Raw genomic sequence first — 22,536 nt, 5'->3', positions numbered from 1 at the left:
AAAAATACATTTTGGATAGGTTTTGGTTCAATTCAAAATATTTACAGCGACAAAAGAGCTGCATAAAACCAAGTGCTGCAACTTTAAAATTGCTTGTGAGTATTTCTGAGATCAATGAACCCCTGGGTGGTGTAGAGAGAAAATCTCTGCCCTTGATAATTAGGTTTTATAGCCTGTTTTTATTTTTTCAGGAGAAGCCTTGAGGAAGAAAGGTTTATCTATGTTTTACAGTTTTACACACGTTTCTAATCATGGTAGATATCCGAGTGCTCAGCACAGCAAATCAGCAGGACTGATGAATCAACAGCTCTGTGAGTGCTGGGCCAGGGTCCATCACGTGAAGATAGGAGCTATCTCAGGGGTTATAAAGTGAATTAGAGAAGCAGGTGGAGTAAAAGATAAAAGCACTATGAACCTGTTAATTGAACACTTCAGCAGTGCCAGAAATAGAGTTACTGTGTGAAAGATGAGTCAGCTCGGGGCTGCAGCTCGTCCTTGTGCCACGGTGTGATTCAGCAGGCAGGCCCTGTGTCTGTGAGCATCACGGGGAATTTATCAGGGGCATTCCTGCCTCCAGACTGGTTTCCTGCTGCTCTGGGTCAGTGAGACCATTGTAGGAGTGATGGTGGGTAGGACAGCCAGGATGGATGGAGATGAGAGATCTCTGGAGCCAGGTCTGGAACTTGTGGTTTGTTGCAAAGGTTTATTGCGAGCTGCCAGCCAGCAGGCACCAGAGAGGAGCCCCAAAGAGAAGCCCAAAAGAGAGAGAGAGAGGGAGCAAAGAATAAAAGAAAGAGGAAAAAAGAGGATGAAAGAGAGAGAGGACGAAGTTCCCATTACAATACCATAAATCTTCTTCTGTGCTGAATATTCTAATTTTCACCAACCAATCTAATGCAAGATACAAATCCTATAGCATTTACATACAGTGTTGCCCTGAATTTTAAGAATTTCTAAGCCTTCTGATATTTACATTCTTGTAACAAACTTTCTCACACACTTTATGTAAATAACTTATTGTTTTGCTTTCTTTTATGGAAGAGGAGAAATGTGATGGACTGTTGGTTTGTCCAGTGTCATTGGAGAGGTGCCACTGTCACCTTCCAATCCACTGTCACTTTTGGAAACCTATAAATGCTGGAGTCAGAAAATAAACCACCCTTTTTTACCTCGAGAACAGCAGCGTGTTCACATCATGTTTTTTCATGTCTTATAGTGACACATACAGCCTATAAGAATCTTTACATCACCACACTGTGTTACATTTTAAACCCTAAAAACTACTCTTTGGGCCCCTTCTGCCAAGCTAGTGGGGTCTGCTCTGACCCTTGGGCTGTGTGCAAGCAGAGGGTATCGTTTTATTAAAAGGGGATTACCTTCAGCTGGCTGTGCCATTGTTTTCCAGTTGTTCAGTAACTAAGGAATCTCAAAGCTTGCTTTCATTTTAATCTCACTTATAGTTTCCATCTTCTCGAAATCTTTTGCCAGGGAGTCATATTTATAAGGCATTCCTGTGTCATCTTTCCCAACAGCCATGATTTCAGGAATGAGGCATTGGCTGTTTCAGGGCTCTGCCCAATAAATTCAGGGTGTCACCACAGAATGAACCAACCAGGCCCCAAGGTCAGTTCCAAGCTTTTTCTACTCACAGCATTTAAAATTCTTTATCTGCAGTACCCAGGATCAGTCAAAGGGCCACGAGGAGCACCCTGTGGCAGAGGTGACACTCTGGCAGGTGGGACAACAGCTCCAGACTGAAGGATAAAATCAGCAGCAGCTCATTTCACACCCCAGAGCTCCCTCCCCAGGGAGCCCAGAACCTCACAGCAGCACCTGATGCTCTCCAGGAGAGGCTGAACTTTGCAGAGGATGTTGAAAAGAGCCTTTTCATTCTCTGTCAATAGAGGCACAACTCAAAGAAACCCAAGGGAAACCCGTGACCCCTCTCCAAATGCCAAATTAATTGACCCTGCACTCCATCTCCCTTATCAGCAGCTCCAGGGAGCTCTCCTGGCACTTCACTGCTTCTCCAGACTGTGCTGGGCTTTCAGAGCTTCCACAGCACCCTGGAAAATGAGCAGTCAGCAGCAAATACTTCACAAATGCAATAAACCCTGTGGTTGCACCACTCCTCTTTTTATTAGATCCTCCCAAGGAACTGTTAAGAGAAACTCTGGTCTTTGCATTGATATCCTTCGGGTTTGTAGGGGAAAAAAAAAAGACCCAAAATATTTTGAAACTCTGATTTTTTTTCTTACAATTGAAGTTAAGGAAACAAGAGTGGGGAAAACAAACTTAGAGCAAAATTCCCCACGGGTATCTTTGGTTTGGTTTAAACCAAACCAATTTACTCAATGAAATATTGCTGCAATAAAAAATTGATTTATTTTATTTACAGCTGCCTTCCACCCTGCCTTTTACAAATAGGATCTGGAGCCACAAGGCACAGAGATAACTTTGTCACCTCTTGGGGACCGGGTTTCCCTTGGGTACCAGAGAGGTTCTTACCTCCATGGAGGATTATATGAACATATCTGCTGAAAACCTAAAAACCAGAGTAAGGATGGGCTTTTTTCACTGCCACATTCCCCAACAGGCAACCACAGTGACCTGCAGGGGTTTCGCAGTGTTTGCCTGTCTGTTCCCATTCCCAAAAAATCCCTTTGATCTGCCAGGAAGCCCCAAAAATCTCCCAGGATGAAACTCCAAAGGAAATTGAACAAACCTTTTGGGAACAAGCTTGGAAAACATGGAACCACCAACAGGAGTGGCAAAATCCTGGAGTTCTGCTGGATCCAGCAGTGGAAGCAAAGTTGAGAACTTCTCTCCTGGCTCCTGGACATCCAAATTTCACTCTGTGAGCACCTTGTGGGGTTATGCAAGGAGCAAACACAGCTTTGTGCCTAGGAACCAACAAGAAGTGTGCTGGAACTCTGATGGCTGAAAGCTTTCTGAATTTAAGGGTGCCAACCCTCGAGAAAACCTCAGCCTTGTTTGACCTGGGGTCTTGGAAAAGGCTTCAAAATTTGAGTGATAGCACAGAAACTGTGTGTGTGTAGTTTGGATAGTACTGTGTGATCTCACAGGGTGAAAAAATCTAGATTTGGGGTTTTAGTATGTGGTGATATATGGGAGCCAAGATGGAGAATTTTGGGTGTGGGTTAGATGTCTTTTTTGCACCTTCTTCTTCTTCCTTCTTCACAGATCTGGGGGGTTTTCTCTAATTGGATTAAAGATGTCCTCATTGCGGGTTTTGGGTGATGATAATTGGGTTAGAAACATTAATTATATACATGTCAACTGTTTATTGGGTAATTGGGACTCAAATAGCCTTGAACAGACACCATTTTAGGGCACTTTCTCGACTTGTTAGAGAGAGGTCACATCTCGTGAGTTTGTAATGGATGGGGATAAACTTCAGAGTGAGACTTCAAGGGCAGCATCTCCTGAGTTTTATTCACCCTGACCTTGGAGCAAGAAAGAGCCTGAAATTCCAGCAGGAGTGGGCTCACCCAGCCCTTCACACATAAACAAACCAGTAAATACTGCTCTGAGAGGAGAACTGGCTTTGCTGCTGGCTGGGGGCTGCCAAGGGACTGGGCTGGCTCAAACCTTGTGTTGCTGCCCTTCACCTGGAGATCAAGGATCAGGGAGGAGCAGGGATTCTGCTCCTGGGCCAAAGGGACAATTCCCTCCTCACAGCCCTGCTCTCACACAGACAGGGAAGTGTGGGGTTCCAGTTGGTTTCTCTGGGTCTGGATTGAAGGCACATGAGGCAGTAGTTCATGTTCAGACCTCAAGTGTTTACTATTTCTCATCAGTGAAGCAGTCTCACAACCATGAGTTTCATTAGAAGGCACAAAATGGCCAACAATCTCTTGTTCCAAGGTCTTTTAAGACTAAACTATCCAATTAAGAACTGACACCTAGATTATTTTCACTTTTAACCCAATAACTGATGTCATACAACCTTACTATGTGGTCTTTTCTGCCCAATTACCAAATGCACCCAAACCCATGGAGAAGAAGGAAGAAGCAGCATGAAGAAGAAACCCAGGACAGCACCCTGTGCTCTCCATCCTGCTTCCATCCACAAGATACTAAAAATCCCAAAACCTCAATTTCTCACCAAGTGATCCACCTGCACTACTCTCTATAATCTATTTCACACTTTTGTGGATTCCAGTCTACCTTGAAGTCCAGGAAACTTTCTCCATGAATGAGGGTCAGAGTCAGTGCTGCCCTGGGGGTCAGGGCACCCCAGAGCAGACAGAGAAATATTCCCAGTGCCCTGGGTTTCCACAAGGAAGAGAAGCAGAATGGCAGGAGGGATATTAAAACATTAAAGTCAGGCTCACAGAGCACTGGACACCAGCAGCTGTCCCTGCAGGAATTGTTTCAGTGTACCTTCACTCAGAAAAATCACATTTGTAGAGACCTTTGAGGTCTCTGCCAGCAGAACTTACTGAGTGTATTTAAAACATGCACAGGCCATGTAGGGGTGCTGGGCAAGCCTTAAAAGGATGGCTCTAAAATGCTTGGAAAACTCACAAATATCCTTCACATCAGCGATCAGAAAGGCTGCACAGAACACATTGGGAAAATGAAGTTCTGATGCCACATGTGCTCTTCTGTTTATTGCTTTATTGACTTAACAAAAACCACAAAATCAGCAACACCAAGGACTTCAGCCTCCTTCTCCAGCCTACAAATTACTGATAATCCACAGCAAATGTGAAAATATTTCAAGGTTAAACAAAAATAATACGCGTTCCTCATCACATATTTGACCAAATAAATCCTTAATTAAATTTGTGTCTGTTTTGATACTTCAGGTAAAGCTGCTGGGTGTCCCACACACCCCCTCCCATCCCAGTCCAACCTCATCCATTGCCCAGGGTAAGCTCAGCTCCTCCAGGAAAGGAGCTGGTGGCTGTTTTACTGTGCAGAACGTGAAATCCTCCTTCTCCTGTCCCTTCAATGCTCTGAGAGTGCAGCTCCTCTGTTCCAGCTGCAGGGCTTCATCCCAGGAATCCAGCAGTCAGAAGAGGCCTGAGCTCCCCAGGCTGCCTTGATGTTTGCTGTCTGATTGAGAAATTCAGAATAAAAGCAGATTGAGATTCAGTGGACACCCAGAGCCACCACTCCAGCCAAATCCAAGAGGAATAACCCAGGGCAGGACCTGCAGGATCCAGGATTTTGCCTTTGCAAACCCACTGCATCTGAATTTCAAAATAATGCAAATGATCCTCCCATAATTACACCAACCCCACACTGTTATTAATTTCAAACTCTGAGTGTCATGGCCTAAAAAATTCAGCAGCTGCTGGAGGAAAATGTTCAGCTCAGAAGAAATCCTGCTTATTTTAACTCCTGCTTTATTTACAGCTCTAAACCAGCTCACATGAAGAAAACCAGCTGGATTACCTGAATTGCCAAGGGCTGAGGGTTGCTGCAGATTCACCAAAGCTTCCTTGATCTCACACAGGGTCTTGGCAAGGGGGGAAGCTGCCACCAGACCCTCCACCTCCAACTGGAGATCTAAACCTGCAACAAATTGGGGCATTTTTAAGGCTAAAGGAAGAGGCTCCTCATGGCTGCAAGAAGGAAATGTTGTCCCGGGTAGAGAGAATGCTGTGAGGATCACAGAATGATGGTGTAGAATCTGCCTGACCTCCCCAAATTAGGATTTAATTATTATAATGACATGCAGACTTTTCCCTACAGGTGGTCACTTAATATAAAGGTGTGAAGGGTCTGTAGGGATGGAAATTCTTTGACTTCTCTCCTGCAGAGAAGGATGTAAAGGGATGGAAACTCCTTGACCTCTCTCTACAGAGTGATAGAGGAGGCAGAAGTGGCTGCCCTGAGCTGGCACCTCAGCAAAAAGAAATTATGTGAAAGTAAAAAATAGAATAAATGGGGAAAAGTAATTCTGCATTTGCTGTGTTAGCAAACACAGAGACCCCCTTTTAACCTCTTAGCAGAATCAGCCTCCTGAAAGCACCTCACAGCTGGGGCACTGCCCTTACCATGCTCTTCATGCCCAGGCAGGCTGGAAAAAGCATCTTTCCTGTTGAACAGCTCCCAAAGCTGAGGCAGCTCAGGATCCTGTGGGATAAAATGGGCTTAGAAGTTAAAGAAATGGGAAAACTCCCAGAAAGGTGAGAGATGGCACAAACCCAGACATCTGCAGCTCACCTGCCTTTCTGGTTTCTCCTCACTGGCCAGGCTGTGCTGCAGGGGGGGCACAGCTCCCACTGCAGCCTGTGCTTGGATCTGGAGCTCCTCCTCTGGATTTGCAGCTCTGCTCCTCTCAGGAGGGTTCCCAAGCAGCGCTTCCAGAGCCCTCATTAACTCTGTCACCTCTTGCCACGGGGCACCTGAGGAACCCAACACAAAATTTCAATGGGATTCCCCAGAACCACCTGGAAAACCATGATTAAATCCAGAACAGCACCAGGAGCCTTTCTCTGAAAATTTCTCAGGATGCCTCATTTTGTACAACATTTCCAAATAACTCTGTGCTCACCTGATGCCTTGGGAAGGCTGGCCTGGAACAGAGGCTGGACAGAGTTACAGAATAAAGCAGGGATTTATTAAAAGTCCTCCATGGATGCACCTTGGGCAGCACCAGAGCCCAGCCAGGGCTGCACCCAAGATGAACCCAAATGGTCCCAAAATGCACAAGCACTGATGGGGCCTCTAACTTTTAGAAGTTCTGCTCCATTTGCATGTTGGAGTTAATTGTCCAATTACAGCTTTAGGTTGTCAAGTCCCATCCTTCTTGTTTTTCTCTCTGCAGCCCACGGGGTTTGTGCTCTTGGGTTGAGATTTGGATCATTTGTCCTTGGTGCCCAGCTGGAGCAGGAATTGTTTTGTCTCCCTGCTCTGTGCAGAGCTCACCATCCCCTGATATGAACCCAGACCCACACACTAGAGCAGCACAGAATCTGAAAAATAGAAAAGCTCAAACCTGAGGCATCACACCCATTCCTGAGCTGCCAGACCTCTCCTCTCACTGAGCTCAGGTGCAGACAGGCTGTCAGCCCTTACAGAACAATTTTTGGGCTCTCTCATGTGAATGAGTCAGGTCTTTTTTTAGCCTTTTCTGTGCTGCTGCTGCCCTCACACTGCACCTGTCCCTGGCTCTGCACCCTGCTCCTTTCACCTGGCTGGAAGTTGTTGTTCCACTGTCCATCCTTCAGCTCAGCACCCACTGCTGCCCAGCTCTGCTCTGCAGCTTCCTGCCCACAAATCCTGTGCCTGGAGGTTTTCAGGGCTTCCCAGTCCACAGCTTGCACCAAGTCCTGTTCACAGAAAGCAGCAGTGTTATATTCTGCAAACCCCAAAATCCACATTCAGCCCCTCATAACAATACCTTGTGCAGGCTGGCCTAGAAGAGAGGCTGGACAGAGCTAAAGAATAAAGCAGGGATTTATTCAAAGGCCTCCATGGATCCACCTTGGGCAGCACAAGAGCCCAGCCAGGGCTGCACCCAAGATGAACCCAAATGGTCCCAAAATGAACCCAAGATGAACCCAAATGGTCCCAAAATGAACCCAAGATGAACCAGAATGGTCCCAAAATGCACGAGCGCTGCCGGGGTCTCTCCCTGGGCTCAGCTCTGCTCCATGTGCACATTGCAGTTCAGTGTCCAATCCCAGCTGCAGCCCCTGCAGTCCCATCCTGCTTGTTTTTCTCTCTCCAGCCCACGGGGTTTGTGCTCCTGGGCTGAGATTTGGATCATTTGTCCTTGGTGCCCAGCTAGAGCAGGAATTGTTTTGTCTCCCTGCTCTGTGCACAGAGCTCACCATCCCCTGATATGAAACTCCAACCCACACACTAAAGCAGCACAGAACCTGAAAAATAGAAAAGCTAAAGCTTGAGGCATCAATATAACCATATAAAAATTTATTTTATGCCAAAATAAACTACAGAAAGGAATAATACCTATCCTTTGATGAACTTTGACTCCAGGGCAACAATTTATCTTAATACTAAGATAAATTTTATCTTAAGGCTAAGATAAAGACTAATTTATCTTAACTCATGGTTCCAAGGCTCTCTTCCCTTGAATGCCTCTCCCCACTGACCATGAGGCTCCGGATCCTCTGGCTGATCCCCTTGTGGAACACCAGCACGTCCATCCTGTGCTTTGCCAGCTGAGAGGCCAAGTGCAAATTCTGATCCTCCAGCTTGTCGTAGAGGGTCCTGACACTGAAATCCTCCAGGAGCCTCGGGGTGAAGCTGTTTTCTGAAACACCAGGGGAAGGCTCACACTCAAACGCTGGACACGAGGTTATTTCAGTTTATTTCCCACACAAGATGTTGCCTGGCCAGAGGAATTTTTTGTTCTGTGAGGGAGGAAAACGGATGAGGCAGGAGGTGTGAGAGAAGGTCTCGTTCCCTAGCGAGGGGGAGGATGACAGAGCGTTACTATCAGCTCCTAAATTGTCCAGAAATCTGCCGGGATGCTCGCAGAGCTGCTCCTGAGCTGTTCCCATCACCACCTGCTGCCATCTGCTGGGCTCGGGCTCTGTTCCCTGCCAGCATCCCGAAATTCCCGAGCCCAGCTCATTCCCAGAAAGCAAACGAGGAGTCCCGTGCCTTCAGGGGACAGAACAATCAGCAGACGAAGCCAAGGAAAACACTTGTAAATCTTTATTTTCTTCACCTGTCACCTGAGCTCGCTGCTGTTTTAAAGGGCTTGCCAAGGCTGGGAATTCACTCTCTCAACTCCTCAGGGAAAAATCTCCAGCCCATCCCCATGACAGGGGTTAAATTCCCTGGAATAAATCCAGGTGGAAGTGTGTGTGTCTGTGGACAGACACAGCAAAGTGTGGCCTCCCGAGAGCGCAGGAAATTCTGGGTGAGCAGGTGTCAAAATATTGCACCTGGGAGAAGAAAATGGGGAGGAAGTGGGGAAAAAAAACAATGGGAGAACATCTAGGGCTGGGCCAGCACTTCACCTGCATTGGTCACTGCTCCTTTCACTCCAGAGTTAGCATCTTCTCCAGATCCACGAGGACCAAGCATCTGGTAGAACTCGAGGCTGGGGACAATGGCAAAGAGCGTGAAGAGCATCTCATTTTTCTCAGGAAGATCAGACCCCAGCTCAAGCAGAGGATGGGTTTCTTGGGTAGATTTTTTGGTAGGAGCCTGCAGAAGCTGTTTTTTACCTGTCCCTGAGGAGGATGTACTCCGGTGGGATGTGTGGCTCCCCCAGGCTCCTCCAGCGTGGCTTCCAGCTTTTCATGGGGCTGATTTTGGGGCCAGCAGGCTGGAACACGATGGCCAGGGTGGTCAGCACCAGCACGAGGAAGCTCAGGGTGAAGAGGATTGCTGGGGAAGACAGCAGGGAGGGCAAGAAGTGAGAAACACAGAAAAACCATTCAGCACCTTTCCTACTCATTTCACTTCTGCTTCTTCTGGGAGAAGCTGGGGCAGGTGGATGAGGAGGAAAGTGTTTTGAGGACTGAGTGATCCAGTTTATAAATTTTATAGATAAAATATATATTATTATATACTATTACTATATATATTATAGAGATAAAATATATAAAAATAGATAAAATAGATATAAAAGATAGATAACATATAATATTATATCATATATAATGCAATATATATTACACATATAATAGATAATGTATAATTTTAGTATACATTATATACAAATATGTTACACATGCAAATAGAACTATAACTATAAATATAAATAAAAATATAAATATATAATATATATTTTATAGAGTCAGGATCATGCTTGCACACCACACTTTCATTTCTGATGTTTCCTGGCCTCCCACTGAAGGGCTGGTGTGTGCACAGCTCTCACACCCACACCTGCCTTGGAGCACAGACCTTACCTGACCCCGTGTTTAGCTTTTAGTCAGCTTGGGAATGATGGATTTCATTTCAGCTGGGTTTATCATGGAAATGCAGTGTCATTTTCTGCTTTCCAGCCAAGGAAAACAAAGCCCTGGATTACCTGAACTCTTCAAACAGGGCATGGGGAGAAGCACGGCTGCTCCTTCCCTCTTCCCCACCTCAGCTCCTGCACAGGCAGCTCCTTGGCCAGACAGCAGTGGGATTTGGGAAGCTCCACAGCAGCAAGGAATTAAAGCTGACAGAGCAGTGCTTTGGTGGCATTCCCAAAGAAAATTCTTCCTTAAACACACTTAAAGAGGACAAGAAAGGTCAGGGGCAGGGATGGAGGTTGAAGGTGGGTATCTCAGAGCTGTGGCCAGACCTGTGATAGCAGCCCAGTTGGGAGCCAAGTTCAGATCCTGCTGCTTCAAAATGCCGTGTCTGGCCAGCTGGAACAGGGAGGAGGGCTGGAAGGACCCGTCCCTGGGGTCACAGCTCACACTGGCTTCCTTCACTGTCACAATCAGGAAGTGTTCCTGCACGGAGCTGTCCCTGAAAACAAATGTCCCAGGCTCCAGGAAAACGTGGGCAAACCTGGAAGAGAGAAGTGAGGAAGTGTTACCACAACGGGTCAGGCCTGGGTAATAAGTGACACAGCCTCTCAAGATATTCACATAAGGCTAATTCTCCTTTATTAAGAAACCCACTGCTTTTTATACTCTACTTTGCTACAGGTGGTCTTGATTGGCCCTTTAATTAAAACACCATCACTATTGGCTAATTAAAAAAACACCCTTTGGTAAACAACCTTATGGGCAAAACATCTTATTACAAAACAGCAGGTGCAGATTGTTTAGAACTCTTTCTCTCCAGCTCCCTAAAGTTTCCCAGGTCGATTCTGGGAAAGCTTATCTAGCTTCTCTCTCTCTGAGCAGGGAGCTGCTGCCACAAGGAAGGTGCCAGCTGATCCAAGCTTCCTTCAGGCTCCATCTGTGGGGATGGCTGAACACAGCAACTTGGACACAGCAAAATTTGGCATTTTCACCCCCAAGAACCTGCTGATTCTGTCACAAACTCACTCCCGGGTCCTGCCCACAGCACTGTTGCCCACAGCAGGCATTACCAGGAGATGTTGAGCTGGGTCTCCTGGATCAGGTGGTGCAGCCTTCGGAAGGGTCCGAAATCCCAGCCTGGGTTGTTGTTGTAGAGATGCTGCTTCTGGTACACGGGGTAGTGGCTGGAGGCACGCTCTGGGATGGGGCAGCACAGGGTCAGCAGCTCTGAGCCACCTCAGCTGGGAAAGCTGGCACTGGGCTGGCAAACAACTGTGGAACTGCTTTGATAGGGCCATGCAGTGTCAGCTCATTTAACTGAGTTTAATCACTGCTCCACAAAGATTTGTGCGGTCTAACACAGGACCAATCTTATCTCACTCTACAGAAATCCAGTCAAAAAGTGAAAACCTGCAGGTAAAACCCTGGCAGAGCCCAGACTGCAGTTCTGGGAGCCAGGAGGAGAAGGGATGGATCCATGCAGGATGCCCAGCGTGGAGCCACTGCTCTGAACAGGTCTGGGCACACAAATGTGCTCAGCCCCAGCCACACTCACCCTGGGAATTGATGCTGAGCTGGAAAAGGATCGTGTCCCCTGCTTCCAGACACACCACTGGGTTAGGGATGAAGGGCAAGGCTTGGCTGTCTCTGGGGGAACTCCTCTGGGCTCTGCGCCCTTTCTGCAGCAGCTGATCTGAGGAGAAATCTCCTACCATGGGCAAGAGAAAAAAACAAAATGAACCCTGCAAACGTGACAATACCTGACCCTTGGCAAGCAAGAATTATTTATTTTGTATCTGTGGGCAGTTTCAGCCCACAGAGCCAAATCCATGCACCTGCCAACAGATTTGCATCCAAAAGGAATTTCCTTCTAGTTCCTTGGAAATCCAAAATCCTGCAATCTCTATCTGACCCCGTCTCAGGGAGTTACCCATGCAGCCAGTGAATTCCCCACTGTTTACTCCCAGACAGACCAAGACTTTCCCTGTTTTCTAAATAGTTTGGAGCATCTAATACTGAATTTCCTCTGTGCCAACATGGGAGGAAATGGCTGTGCCACTGTCCAGTGGCTGTGCCAACATGGGAGGAAATGGATGGCTTGGTGTGGCTGGAATTTGGGTTCCCTCTCAAGCCTTACCCATGAGAAATGCATCCAGAGCTTCTGTGCTGGAGACAATGAAGCCCAGCACTCCCTGGGGACTGAACAGAACCAAATGCACCCTCTGGCTGCTCTGCACGTGCTCATCAGGGCCCAGAACATTTGAAACCTCCTGTGGGAAGCAGAGGGAACTCTGATTCAATCAACCCTGATTTTGTGGTCAATCTTCAGAGCAGCTCTAAAAGGCTGCTCTAGGAGTTTTTCCCCTATAATTCAGGAATTGTTTCTCTGTAATGCAGCAACCCTTAACCTCCCCTGGAGGAGCTCCTTCACCCCACTGTGATTTCTGGGCTCTCCCAGACCCGCACATTTAGAGCGATCCCTCCCTCCACACCTACCCTCACTTGGCCCTCGCCCACCCTCAGCAGCAGCTCTCTGTGGGTGCCAAAGCCCAGGGAGATCCGTGGGGCTCTCAGCAGGCACAGCTGGTCGCAGAGCTCCTCAGCAGAGATGTACTGCTTGCAGTGACATCTGAAAAAGGGACAAATCCTTGGTCAGTCCTGATCCCTCAGCAAAGAGCCACCACAGGGCCTCAGTCTCTGACAGCCCACAGGGTGGATGATCCTACTCTGAATCTATGGGAAAAAGGATGGAGCAAACTCCCTGTCCATCTCATCAGCACCGTGCCTGCCCTTCAGGGCCCAAATGTGACACCCCACCAGCAGTGCTTGGTGTCTAGCAGAGACCACCTTCAGTCCTGAGACTGAGCACTACAGCCCTCCCCAAAGCTCAGCTCCAGGAAAATGCTTGAAAGAATCAGAGTGTGCTTTTTACACACCAGCTTGAGCCTGGAGAAAAGGAGACTCAGGGGTGCCCTCATCACTCTGCACAGCTCCTGAAAGGTGCCTGTGCTCAGCTGGGGCTGGGCTCTTTCTGCAGGCACTGACAGAAGCAGAGCACACAGTCTTAAGGGAAATCTAGACTGAATATTAAGAAAAATATTTTTACAGAAAGGTGATAAAGTTCTGGAATGGCTGCCCGGGGAGGTGGTGCAGTCACCATCCCTGGGGGTGTTTAACAAAGCCTGGATGTGGCACTGGGTGCCAGGGTTGGGTTGAGGTGTTGGGATGTCCTAAGATGACTTTATGATGCTGAATTGTATCCCCATTCATCTGCTTAGTCCAGAAATAAGTTTTGCACTTCTAAGACTGGTTCTGAGAGAGAAGAGCGGGGGAGAGAAGAAGTGCACAGTTCGTTTTCAGAAACTGCACTCACTCCTCCACATTTCTGCTCCTGGACTGTGCTGTCTGCAGATGGACAGACAGCAGGACAGAGCTCTCCTTTGCTTTTAGTTAGTTTTAGCTAGCTGAAGCAGAGAAATTCCCTAGTCTGTGGTTTTGCTTTTTCTTTCATTTGCTTTCTAGAAAAAAAACCCCATTAGAAGTTTCCTCCCAAATTTGCCCTAAACCAAGACCCAGTGCTGGGTTGGACTCGATGACCGTGAAGGTCCCTTCCAGCCTGGTGGTTTGTGGTGGCTGTGTGACTCACATGCCCAGCTGTGCGTGGAGCTCCCCTCCCTCTGGCCCGCAGGCGGGAGCGCAGTCGTGGCGCTCGGGGACGGCGCAGCGGCGCGTGGACGCCAGCCGCACCTCACCGGGGGCACACAGCTCGTCCACCTGCAGGGAAACCCCCCAGACAGCTCCAGAGCTGCAGCTCCAGGCTCCAGCTGAGCTGCAGCATCCCTGAAGTTTTATTTCGTCCCCACTGCTGTGCTTCAGACATTCCATGTAAAGGCAATCCAGCATTCCACACAAAGGCAACCCAACATTCCATGTAAAGGCAACCCAACATTCCACACAAAGGCAACTCAACATTCCATGTGAAGGCAATCCAGCATTCCATGTAAAGGCAATCCAACATTCCACACAAAGGCAACCCAACATTCCACACAAAGGCAACCCAACATTCCATGTAAAGGAAACCAACATTCCTTGTGAAGGCAATCCAACATTCCACACAAAGGGAATCCAACCAGGAAAGCATTCAGAAAGCACACTATGGGGATTTTTGAAGGAGTTTTGAATGAGTTAGAGCTGGAATCTCTGAGTTTTTAGATGATGTGGTTTATTTTGTTATCATCTGCATAGGCAGGAAGGGTGAGTTTGGCTCACATCTTCACTGCATGGTTCAAAAGGTCACAAGACCCTTAGTTACAAGGCCTTTTAAGGATTTATTGAGCAATAAAACACTGCTAACAAGGATATTTATGTTTTTGACCCAATCCTTAAATATTTTGTCTAATGGACCCATGTTAGAGTGTAAGCTTTCTTAGCCAATCATGTTATGACACACAAACCTACAGTGCTGCATTCTCAACTCATTGTTTACCTTTGTAATTACTTTTATTTTTTCTATATCCTAAACTCCAAAACTTTAAACTTTCTTTTTCTTAACTTCACGTGACTCTGCTTTAAACTATAAATCCACATTCTTTCTTCCAGCACCTAAGTTTGGAAGCCTTTTCCAAAGCCTTAGATCAAATCCTGGGTTTAATTCTAAGCTTTGGCTTACAGGCCCAAAGTTCTGGGAATTCCCTGCGTTTCAGATTCCAACAATTTCACCTCCCAAACCCTCATGAGGTTCTAGTTTTCTTCAGCTGTAAGAAAATATTTGAAAGAACCAGGGTATAATTTTGACATTCTAGATTGCTGTGGAACCCATGCCAGGAGCGGGTTTGGACTATAGAAGTTCATTCAAAAAGAGGAAAAAAGTGGCATTATGCAAGATACAAACAAGAATTGGGTTTAGTGTCTCTCTGCCTATGGCAGCTCTAAAGAAGAACTTCATATTAAAGGAGGTTTAAATTCCTGCATCTGTCATCCATGTGAGACACTGCCCTGGCATGGAAGAATCCTTTCCTTCCATCCCTTGTGAGTTTAAATTTAACCTCACAAGATCCTGGTAAAGAAAACCTCCTACAACAAAGGGCCAATAAAACATTTAAAAGATTTGTTTGGCTTAGCTCAAGGCCTGAACACTCCCCCTCTCCTGCACATCACACAACAATTTTGGTTTTTGGAGCCCAATTTTACCTGAGGTCGGCAATCCTGGTCGCTGTTGCTGTCAGAGTCTTTCTTGCCTCTCTCATCATAATAAACATAACCTGCCTGGCAGATGCAGGAGGCATCTGACTGCTGGAAAGCCCTGTTCAGCCCATGGCAGGTACAGCTGGTGGCACCTGGGAGAAGAGGTTGGATTTAGAGAGGGAAAACAGTCTGGAGCAGCAGCGCTGGCTGAAAAGGAGCAGCTCCTGTGCTCAGAGCTCTATCAAATCCCACTGCTCATTTCAGTGGCACTGCTGGAGCCTGTGCCCCTCTTCCAGGGCAGAGCTGAGCCACAGGACAGCCAGCTGGGGCCAGCCTGCACCAACAGAGCACGAGAGCATCTCCTCCAGCACCCCTTTAACCAGAGGTGCAGAAAGCCCAGCTGCTCGTTGGCAGCTGGGTTTTGACAAGCCCTCCACTGATTTGTAGATGAAGGCCCTGGATGGGGTAAGGACCCAGCCAGGCAGGGCTGCCAAGCCCCTCTCTCGTGCCCCAACAGCCTCAAACCCACCTGATTTGAAACACTGGGGCAGTGCTGCACATGCACGAAGTGAGGAATAAGCACTCCTTACTGCTCCAGTTTCCATCCAGCCTTATCCCACTTTATCATGCCCTCAATGCCCAATTTTGGTTCAAAAGCACCCCTAGATTTAACACAACCCCCCCAAATCCTGGCTAAAGTGATCTTGGTGAAACTCCACTGTTTTCAAAGCAATGGCAGAGCAAGAATTAGAGCTGCTCAGCCCTCCTTTCCTTTAAGGAGATCAAAACCCATTGGGTAAGGGTGTAAGAGTGAGAAAAAGACAGCTTTGGATTTGGAATCCTGCTCCTGGGTGGGACAGGGAAGAGCAGCTGGGCATGGGCAGCACCCCCAGCTCCAGGAGGATGCCAGGGCTTGTGAACATCAGGAAACACCAGAGGGGAGAATTCCACAAAAAACCTCACCTGGCTGAGAGGAAGAGGAGCTGCCACAGGGGAAGCAGGCAGCCTGGGCAGGGAGGTGATTGAAGGTGCCAGCAGGACAGGCCTGGCAGTCCCCTGGGTGCTTGGCAAAGCGGCTGCTCCCGTGGGTGCCCGGGGGACAGGGCAGCGGGGCAGGGGACAGGGCAGGGCAGTAGTGGCCACGGGGACAAGGCTGCTGGTGGTAGCTGTCACTGCCTGGAGAAAGGGGTGGCATTAGGGACCCCAGCAGGTGCTGGGAGAGAGGCAGAGAGCACTTGCTTGTCCCAGTGATCCATCTACACACATCTCTCTATATTTAGACACGAGTCTATAGAAATACACACGTGTGCAGAGCAGCTTTTTTGCAGTCTAATTCATATTTAAATATAAATCTCAGTTTTTCCTTCCCCCAGCTCTTCCACTGCCTAAATCCAGTGGCAAACCCACGTGACAGCCCACACCAGGCTTTTATAACTGCAGAGGATTGAGAGCTTTGCCCACACAGCACTCAAAACTCCCTGCTCCCAATTTCAGCTGCTAATTCTTGCCCCACTCCCTCGTGGCAGCTGAATTTACCTGGTGGGCAGGTGAAGCCAGCTGGGCAGGGCTGGCAGGGCTCTGAGATCAGGGGGTCGCTGCGGAAGGTCCCTGCAGCACAAACTCTGCAGAATCTCTCAGCTGAGCCCCTCAGGCCAGGCAGGCTGAGGGCCATGTGCCCTCCTTCACAGGGCACCGGGTGGGCACTGCCCGGGGGGCAGTAGTATGGGAACACACACCTGGGAGTCACAACAGGGCAGGGAAAGGGAAGAAAAGCTCTGAAAATGAATCCGGGATGAATGATCAGTGAAAACACAGGGCAAAACTAAAAGTGGTTCTTATATGATTCCAAGCTGAGCAGAAACTATAAACCCCCCTCTCCCAGTCACCAAAATCCCAGTCCCAGTCACCAAATCCATGACTGCAGCCTCAGAGCCCCCTTTGCTTCTGCAGCATGCACAAAGGCTGTGGTTTAGGTTGGATCCCAGGCAGAATTCCCAAAATGGGGGTTCCCAGGAGCTGAAGCTGGCTGTCCCAGGTACTCACAGCTGCTCGGGGCTGGTGTAGGTCCAGGACCCCTCAGGACAGTGGTAGCCAGCAGGACACAGGGGAGGCTCTCCTGTCACAGCAGCACAGTAAGAGCCAGGCCTGCAGGGCTTGGGATTTATTGACCCTGGGGGAGAAACAGGGGACAGCGTTGGTGTAACATTCCCAGAAGAGGAGAAGCTGTGTTTGGGAGGCAAGGAGGCTTTTCCATAAACTTTCTGTTTTTCCTACAGCTCCCAAAAGGGCACAGATCTATTGGGAAGCAGTTTATTATTTAGCATGGCATGCCCAGCCCTGCATGAAAATATCTCCTCCTTTTCCAAGCCCAGGCCACTTCCTTGGCAGCCTCAGCTAAACCAAAGCAGGGAGGGCTGGGAGGGATCATGGCCTGGGAGAATGGGATAAGAGTCACTCTAATTCCCTGCTGATCCATCATCTAGGCTCAGAAATGGCTGGAAATAAGGAAAACAAAGGCCGTGTCACCTGCTGGGCACTCAAAGCCAGGTTTGCAAGGTATTCCCTGGGTGTTGGGGAGCCCTGTCTGGGCTGGGTCCGGGCAGTGATATCCAGGAGAGCAGGGATCGCACTCTTCCAAGGATTTGGCACCAGGCTGGGTCCTGGAAGTGCCAGCTGGGCACAGGAAAGTGTCCCCTTTGCCAGGGCACCAGTACCCAGGGGGACAGGGGTAATCCTCAAAGCTGCTCAGGCCTGTGGGGGAGAGAAAGGAGTGAGGAGAGGAAAGGAAAGGAGGCTGGGTGGCCAGGGGGAAATTTGGAGAAAAGCACTCAGGTGGCTGTGAGCAGGAATTCTCCCTCCCTTTCCCTAGCTCATCAGGGGGAATTTTGTCACCCAGATGTGGGAAAGGGGAAGAACTTTGTCAGCCAGAGGAGGGAAAGGAGGGATTTTGTCACCCAGAAGAGGGAAAGGGAGGGATTTTGTAACCCAGAGGTGGGAAAGGGAAGGAATTTTGTCACCCAGAGGCAGGAAAGGGAAGGAATTTTGTCACCCAGAGGCAGGAAAGGGAGGGAATTTTGTCACCCCAAGATGGAAAAAGGAAGGAATTTTGTCACCCAGAGGAGGAAATAGGAGAGAATTTTGTCACCCAGAGGCCAGAAAAGGGCTGGCTTTGCCCATATTCACCTGGCAGGGGACAGTGGTACCCTGGTGGGCAGGGCTGGCACTCTGCCAGGCTCCGTGCTCCCGGGTGCCCACGGAAGGTGTGTGCAGGGCACTCCTGAGGGGCCAGGACACTGCTCTGGGCACTGCCATTGCTCCCGAAGCAGTAGTGGCCCAAAGGGCATGGATGGGCCTCGGAATCCCCTAAAAAACAGAAAAAGAGGATTTAAGGAGTGTCCCCACTGCCACTGGAATGCTGCTCTGTGTCCTCCCAGCCCTTTCTCTGCCAGGTGGCACCCAGGGATGTCACTGGATCAACAGGTCACTGCCTCTTTTCTCTCACAATTTCACACCAGACATCAAAGCCATGCTCTGGGATTGGGGGAAAATGGGTGGAAGATGGGATGGGATTGGAAAAAATGGGAGAAAAAGGGGATGGGATGGGTGAAAACTGGGAAAAATGAGGAAAAAAGAGGCAGGAATTGATGACTTGTGAAGGCTGAGCTAGAACAGTGGCTAGAGAGAGTTAAAGAATAAAGCAGGTATTAACCAAAAGGCTTCCATGGATGCACCTTGGGCAGCACAAGAGCCTAGCCAGGGCTGCACCCAAGATGAACCCAAATGGTCCCAAAATGAACCCAAGATGAACCCAAATGGTCCCAAAATGCACGAGCGCTGCCGGGGTCTCTCCCTGGGCTCAGCTCTGCTCCATGTGCACATTGCAGTTCAGTGTCCAATCCCAGCTGCAGCCCCTGCAGTCCCATCCTGCTTGTTTTTCTCTCTCCAGCCCACGGGGTTTGTGCTCCTGGGCTGAGATTTGGATCATTTGTCCTTGGTGCCCAGCTGGAGCAGGAATTGTTTTGTCTCCCTGCTCTGTGCACAGAGCTCACCATCCCCTGATGTGAACCCAGACCCACACACTAAAGCAGCACAGAATCTGAAATATAGAAAAGCTAAAACCTGAGGCAGCAGAATGGAGGAAAATGGGACTGGGAAATCAGGGATGCACAGAAGTGTCCCAAAAAGCAGCAGCCATCACCAAACCTGCTTTGCACCATCGGCCTGGAGGGCAGGGCAGGCAATCCTCCCTCCTGCCAGCCCCGGGGAGAGCCCTCAGAGTGTTGGCAGGACACGGGGTGGGCACCTCAGAGCCCTCCAGACAGTAGTGACCTGCAAAAAGGTGTGGAAAAGAGAGAAAAATAAAACATGCAAATCCTCCAGTGGCAAAAACAACTGAGACAGAGTCTGCTGTTGCTGTGGAATGAATTTTCCCAGCTGTTGGGAAGTCAGGAGCCTTCAAATTCTTCTGGATTGGCAGCAAATTCCAGGTGGCCTTTTGGCTTTCTCCTCCACTGGATCCCCAGAGGGAGAGCCAGCAGCCCTGGAGCTCCAGAGGAAAACTCCAGTCTTGTGCAGGATCCCTGCTCCAACAGAAGCACAGCTGGCACTGCAGGAGGGCTGAGCCCCCATGGGATGGGGCTGTGCCACCAACCTGACCCACAGGGGGTCAGTTCTGACTCTGGCAGTGCTGTTCTGTACTATTCCATTTGTATTTTTAATTTTCCTAGTAAAGAACTGTTATTCCTGCGCCCACATCTTGGCCTGAGAGCCCCTTAATTTCAAAATTATAATAATTCAGAGGGAGGGGGTTTGCATTTTCCATTTCAGGGGAGGCTCCTGCCTTCCTTAGCAGACACCTGGCTGTGCAAAGCAGGACCCCCACCTACCTGCAGGACACAGCCCTGCACACAGCTGGCCCCAGCGGCACCCGGCCAGGAAGCGCCAGGAGAAGGGGAGGCCTTGGGGAGCAGCCTGAGAGCTCCCAGCCAGGCAGAAATATCCTGCAGCACATTTCCCTTCCAGCTTGCCGTGCCTGGAGCAGAGAGGAAAACAATAATTTGGGTATTCTGAGCTGCTGCTGGTGCTGGTTTGGTGCAAAAGCTGAGTATTGACTGGGAACTCTGCGAGGTTTGCAGTGAAAAATAACTTCTGATATGAGAGAGAATACAGACACATTTTTCCACTTAAAATAAAACCATGTAGATGGACTAGCTTCTGCTTTAAAACTTCTATTTTGCTTTATATGTATTACTATATTTTAAAACTTTAAATTCAAAGTTTTCTACTTTGTGATATTACATACTTCTATTCAAATGATACACTCATCATTTGAGTTCTATTATTAAATTTTGGAAGCTGTTTCTATGTCTTCATGTTAAATTGAACCCCTTGAGGGTTAGTGGTTGTTAGCACAAAACTCTCAGTATTCTCAATAACTAGGGTTCCAACAGATGACTAAAGTGAGCCAGTTCAAATTCCATGAACACTGCTGCAGAGGGAACTGTGGATGACTTTCCACAGGCTGGACTCTCTGCATTACTCCCATGATTTCATAAATTTGAAAACAGACAAAATTGAGAGAATAAATGCCACTCACACCTCTTTCAGGTGCTTCTTTGTACCACAACAATGATGCCAGACTGCTTTTGCCCCCCAGGATTCCCAGATCCAATGCTTCTGTACTCAGCTCTGTGGCTAAGCTTGTATTTCTTTTCTTTGAGTGAGAAAAATGTAAGAGAGAAGCCAGGAAGAACTTTCCCAGCCTGAAACAAGGATGTCAAACTGCTCCAGAGGAAGGGAAAAAATGGCAGGGTGAACTGAATCCTAACCTGCAGTAGTGGCCAGGGAGGCAAGGCAGGCATTCCTTCTCATTCCAGAGGCCAGTCACATTTTCAGGAGTGAAGGTGCCCTCAGGACAGGTGAGAGGAACTCGTGTCCCTAAAAGGGAGAGCACAGAGACAAAAACAAACCTCAGTGAGAGTGTTGAGGTGTGACAAGGCTCCCGAGCTGTAACAAGTGACTCTCAGGTGGCCACTGTGCCACACTGGCTCATTGCCCCCTCCTCACCACCTGGCCTGGGGGAGTCACTCAGGATTGCACGTTTTTGGGGTCACAGGCAGGCACAGGGCACCTGAGCCCTTGGCAAGTGCCAGAGTACCTGGGGGACAGTAGGAATGAGGTGGGCAGCGCCTGGGGTCCCCTGCCACCAGCTCCTGGCAGTAGAATCCTCTCTGGCACGGGATGCAGGAGGCAGAGCCTGTGGCTGGCTGGTACTGCCCGGCAGGGCACGGCCTCGGGAGGGCTGTCCCTGACCCACAGAAGTGACCCTGGGCAGGACAGAGAAGGGAGAGCATTTCATGGAGAGAATGATGCATTTTCAGGCTACCTAAAAACAGAGGCCAGGCAAAATAAAGAGAATAAAAAGCAGTTGTGTTTATTGAAGGGCCTTCAGATACATTTAGAGCAAAGCCTCCCCAGGGGCTACACCCAAAATGGACAACAGGTCATGGGTTTTTATACTTTTATAAGTTTGGTCCATTTCCATATTGGGGGTTAATCTGCCAATTCCAGCTTCAGCTAATGAAGTCATTGACCCCAAGTTTGCTGCCCCAACTCCCTTTTGTTTCCATCTCTCAGGCTTGAGGCAGTGAGGTGTCCTTGACTGCCAGGCCTGGAGAAGAATTGTTGTGTCTGCCCCAAATGGGGAAGCAGCAGCTCCCACTGTGTGTGGAGTTTGGAGTTCTGCACTAAAGAACTGCAGGGTTACAAATAGATGGAAAATAGAAAAGCTGAAATCCTAAGGCATCATTCCTCCTAACAAGGCCTCTACCTTGTTGAGTGTCTAATCGAGATATCTACTAATAGTTGTATCTAACAGCAACCAAATATCTAACAATAGTAAACATCTGCCAAAGTTAGGGGCTGTATAAATCCCCAAATCACCCAAACCCCTGTGTGGATGTGAGCAATGTTGCAGCCAGCTGCGGGTGACCCTTTCCACTGTGGGACATGCAGAGCCCTGCCCAGAGCTGAGGAGTCCCCATGCCAGCCCTGAGCAGTACCTTGGGGCACAGGAACGCCGTGGGGCTGATGGAGCTGAAGTTTGCTGGGCAGTAAAATCCCTCGGAGCAAGGTCCTGTGGGAGAGCTCAGCCCCACGCTGGCACAGAAAGCCCCGGGGGAGCAGGGCACACAGCTGTCCTGGGAGCCACCTCCTGAGGGGACACAAACACGGCAGCTGGGGCAGCACCCCCTGCACTGCCAGCATCAGCAGCGCTTGTTTGAACTGGCAATGTGGCCACCATCACTGGTAACGTGGCCACTGACCTCAGGGGTACCTGGTCACCTCTGAAGTGGACAAACCCATGGGGGAGGCCACATTCACCAGCATGGTCACCACTGAAGTCCCCACATGGCAAAACCATGGG

General features: G+C 48.9%; 1 protein-coding gene and 1 long non-coding RNA gene across 2 annotated transcripts; both read right to left on the bottom strand.

Annotated features, from left to right (window-relative positions):
* Window positions 1–4,609: 4,609 nt before the first annotated feature.
* LOC135285349 (uncharacterized) lies at window positions 4,610–13,857 on the bottom strand. The gene is made up of 15 exons (XM_064397540.1): window positions 13,846–13,857; window positions 13,573–13,700; window positions 12,423–12,555; window positions 12,064–12,196; window positions 11,482–11,634; window positions 10,997–11,123; window positions 10,256–10,467; window positions 9,183–9,345; window positions 8,973–9,055; window positions 8,097–8,257; window positions 7,172–7,310; window positions 6,202–6,383; window positions 6,033–6,111; window positions 5,428–5,547; window positions 4,610–5,085 (listed from the first exon to the last, which is right to left on the bottom strand). The coding sequence occupies exons 1-15, from the start codon at window positions 13,855–13,857 to the stop codon at window positions 5,042–5,044; spliced, it is 1,869 nt and encodes a 622-aa protein (XP_064253610.1). The 3' UTR covers window positions 4,610–5,041.
* A 185-nt stretch (window positions 13,858–14,042) lies between these two features.
* On the bottom strand, window positions 14,043–22,307 carry LOC135285454 (uncharacterized). Its single transcript, XR_010350275.1, has 9 exons — window positions 22,172–22,307; window positions 21,268–21,436; window positions 20,939–21,047; window positions 19,997–20,142; window positions 18,294–19,439; window positions 17,637–17,861; window positions 17,154–17,280; window positions 15,640–16,846; window positions 14,043–15,262 (listed from the first exon to the last, which is right to left on the bottom strand). It is a non-coding gene; the product is annotated as an uncharacterized LOC135285454 (long non-coding RNA).
* Window positions 22,308–22,536: the final 229 nt, after the last annotated feature.

Source organism: Passer domesticus, chromosome 23 (assembly GCF_036417665.1).
Source record: "Passer domesticus isolate bPasDom1 chromosome 23, bPasDom1.hap1, whole genome shotgun sequence".
Classification (NCBI taxonomy): domain Eukaryota; kingdom Metazoa; phylum Chordata; class Aves; order Passeriformes; family Passeridae; genus Passer; species Passer domesticus.
Note: the sequence above shows the minus strand (reverse complement) of the source record. Positions and strands in the feature narration are given on the sequence as shown.

What these genes read in the sequence shown, in the direction of transcription:
- LOC135285349 (XM_064397540.1), bottom strand. An exon ending in TGGGCGAGGGCCAAGTGAGG is followed by an intron (nt 12,197 to 12,422) that starts GTAGGTGTGGAG and finishes TGCTTCCCACAG; the next exon opens with GAGGTTTCAAATGTTCTGGG. An exon ending in CAACTGGGCTGCTATCACAG is followed by an intron (nt 9,346 to 10,255) that starts GTCTGGCCACAG and finishes TGTCTTCCCCAG; the next exon opens with CAATCCTCTTCACCCTGAGC.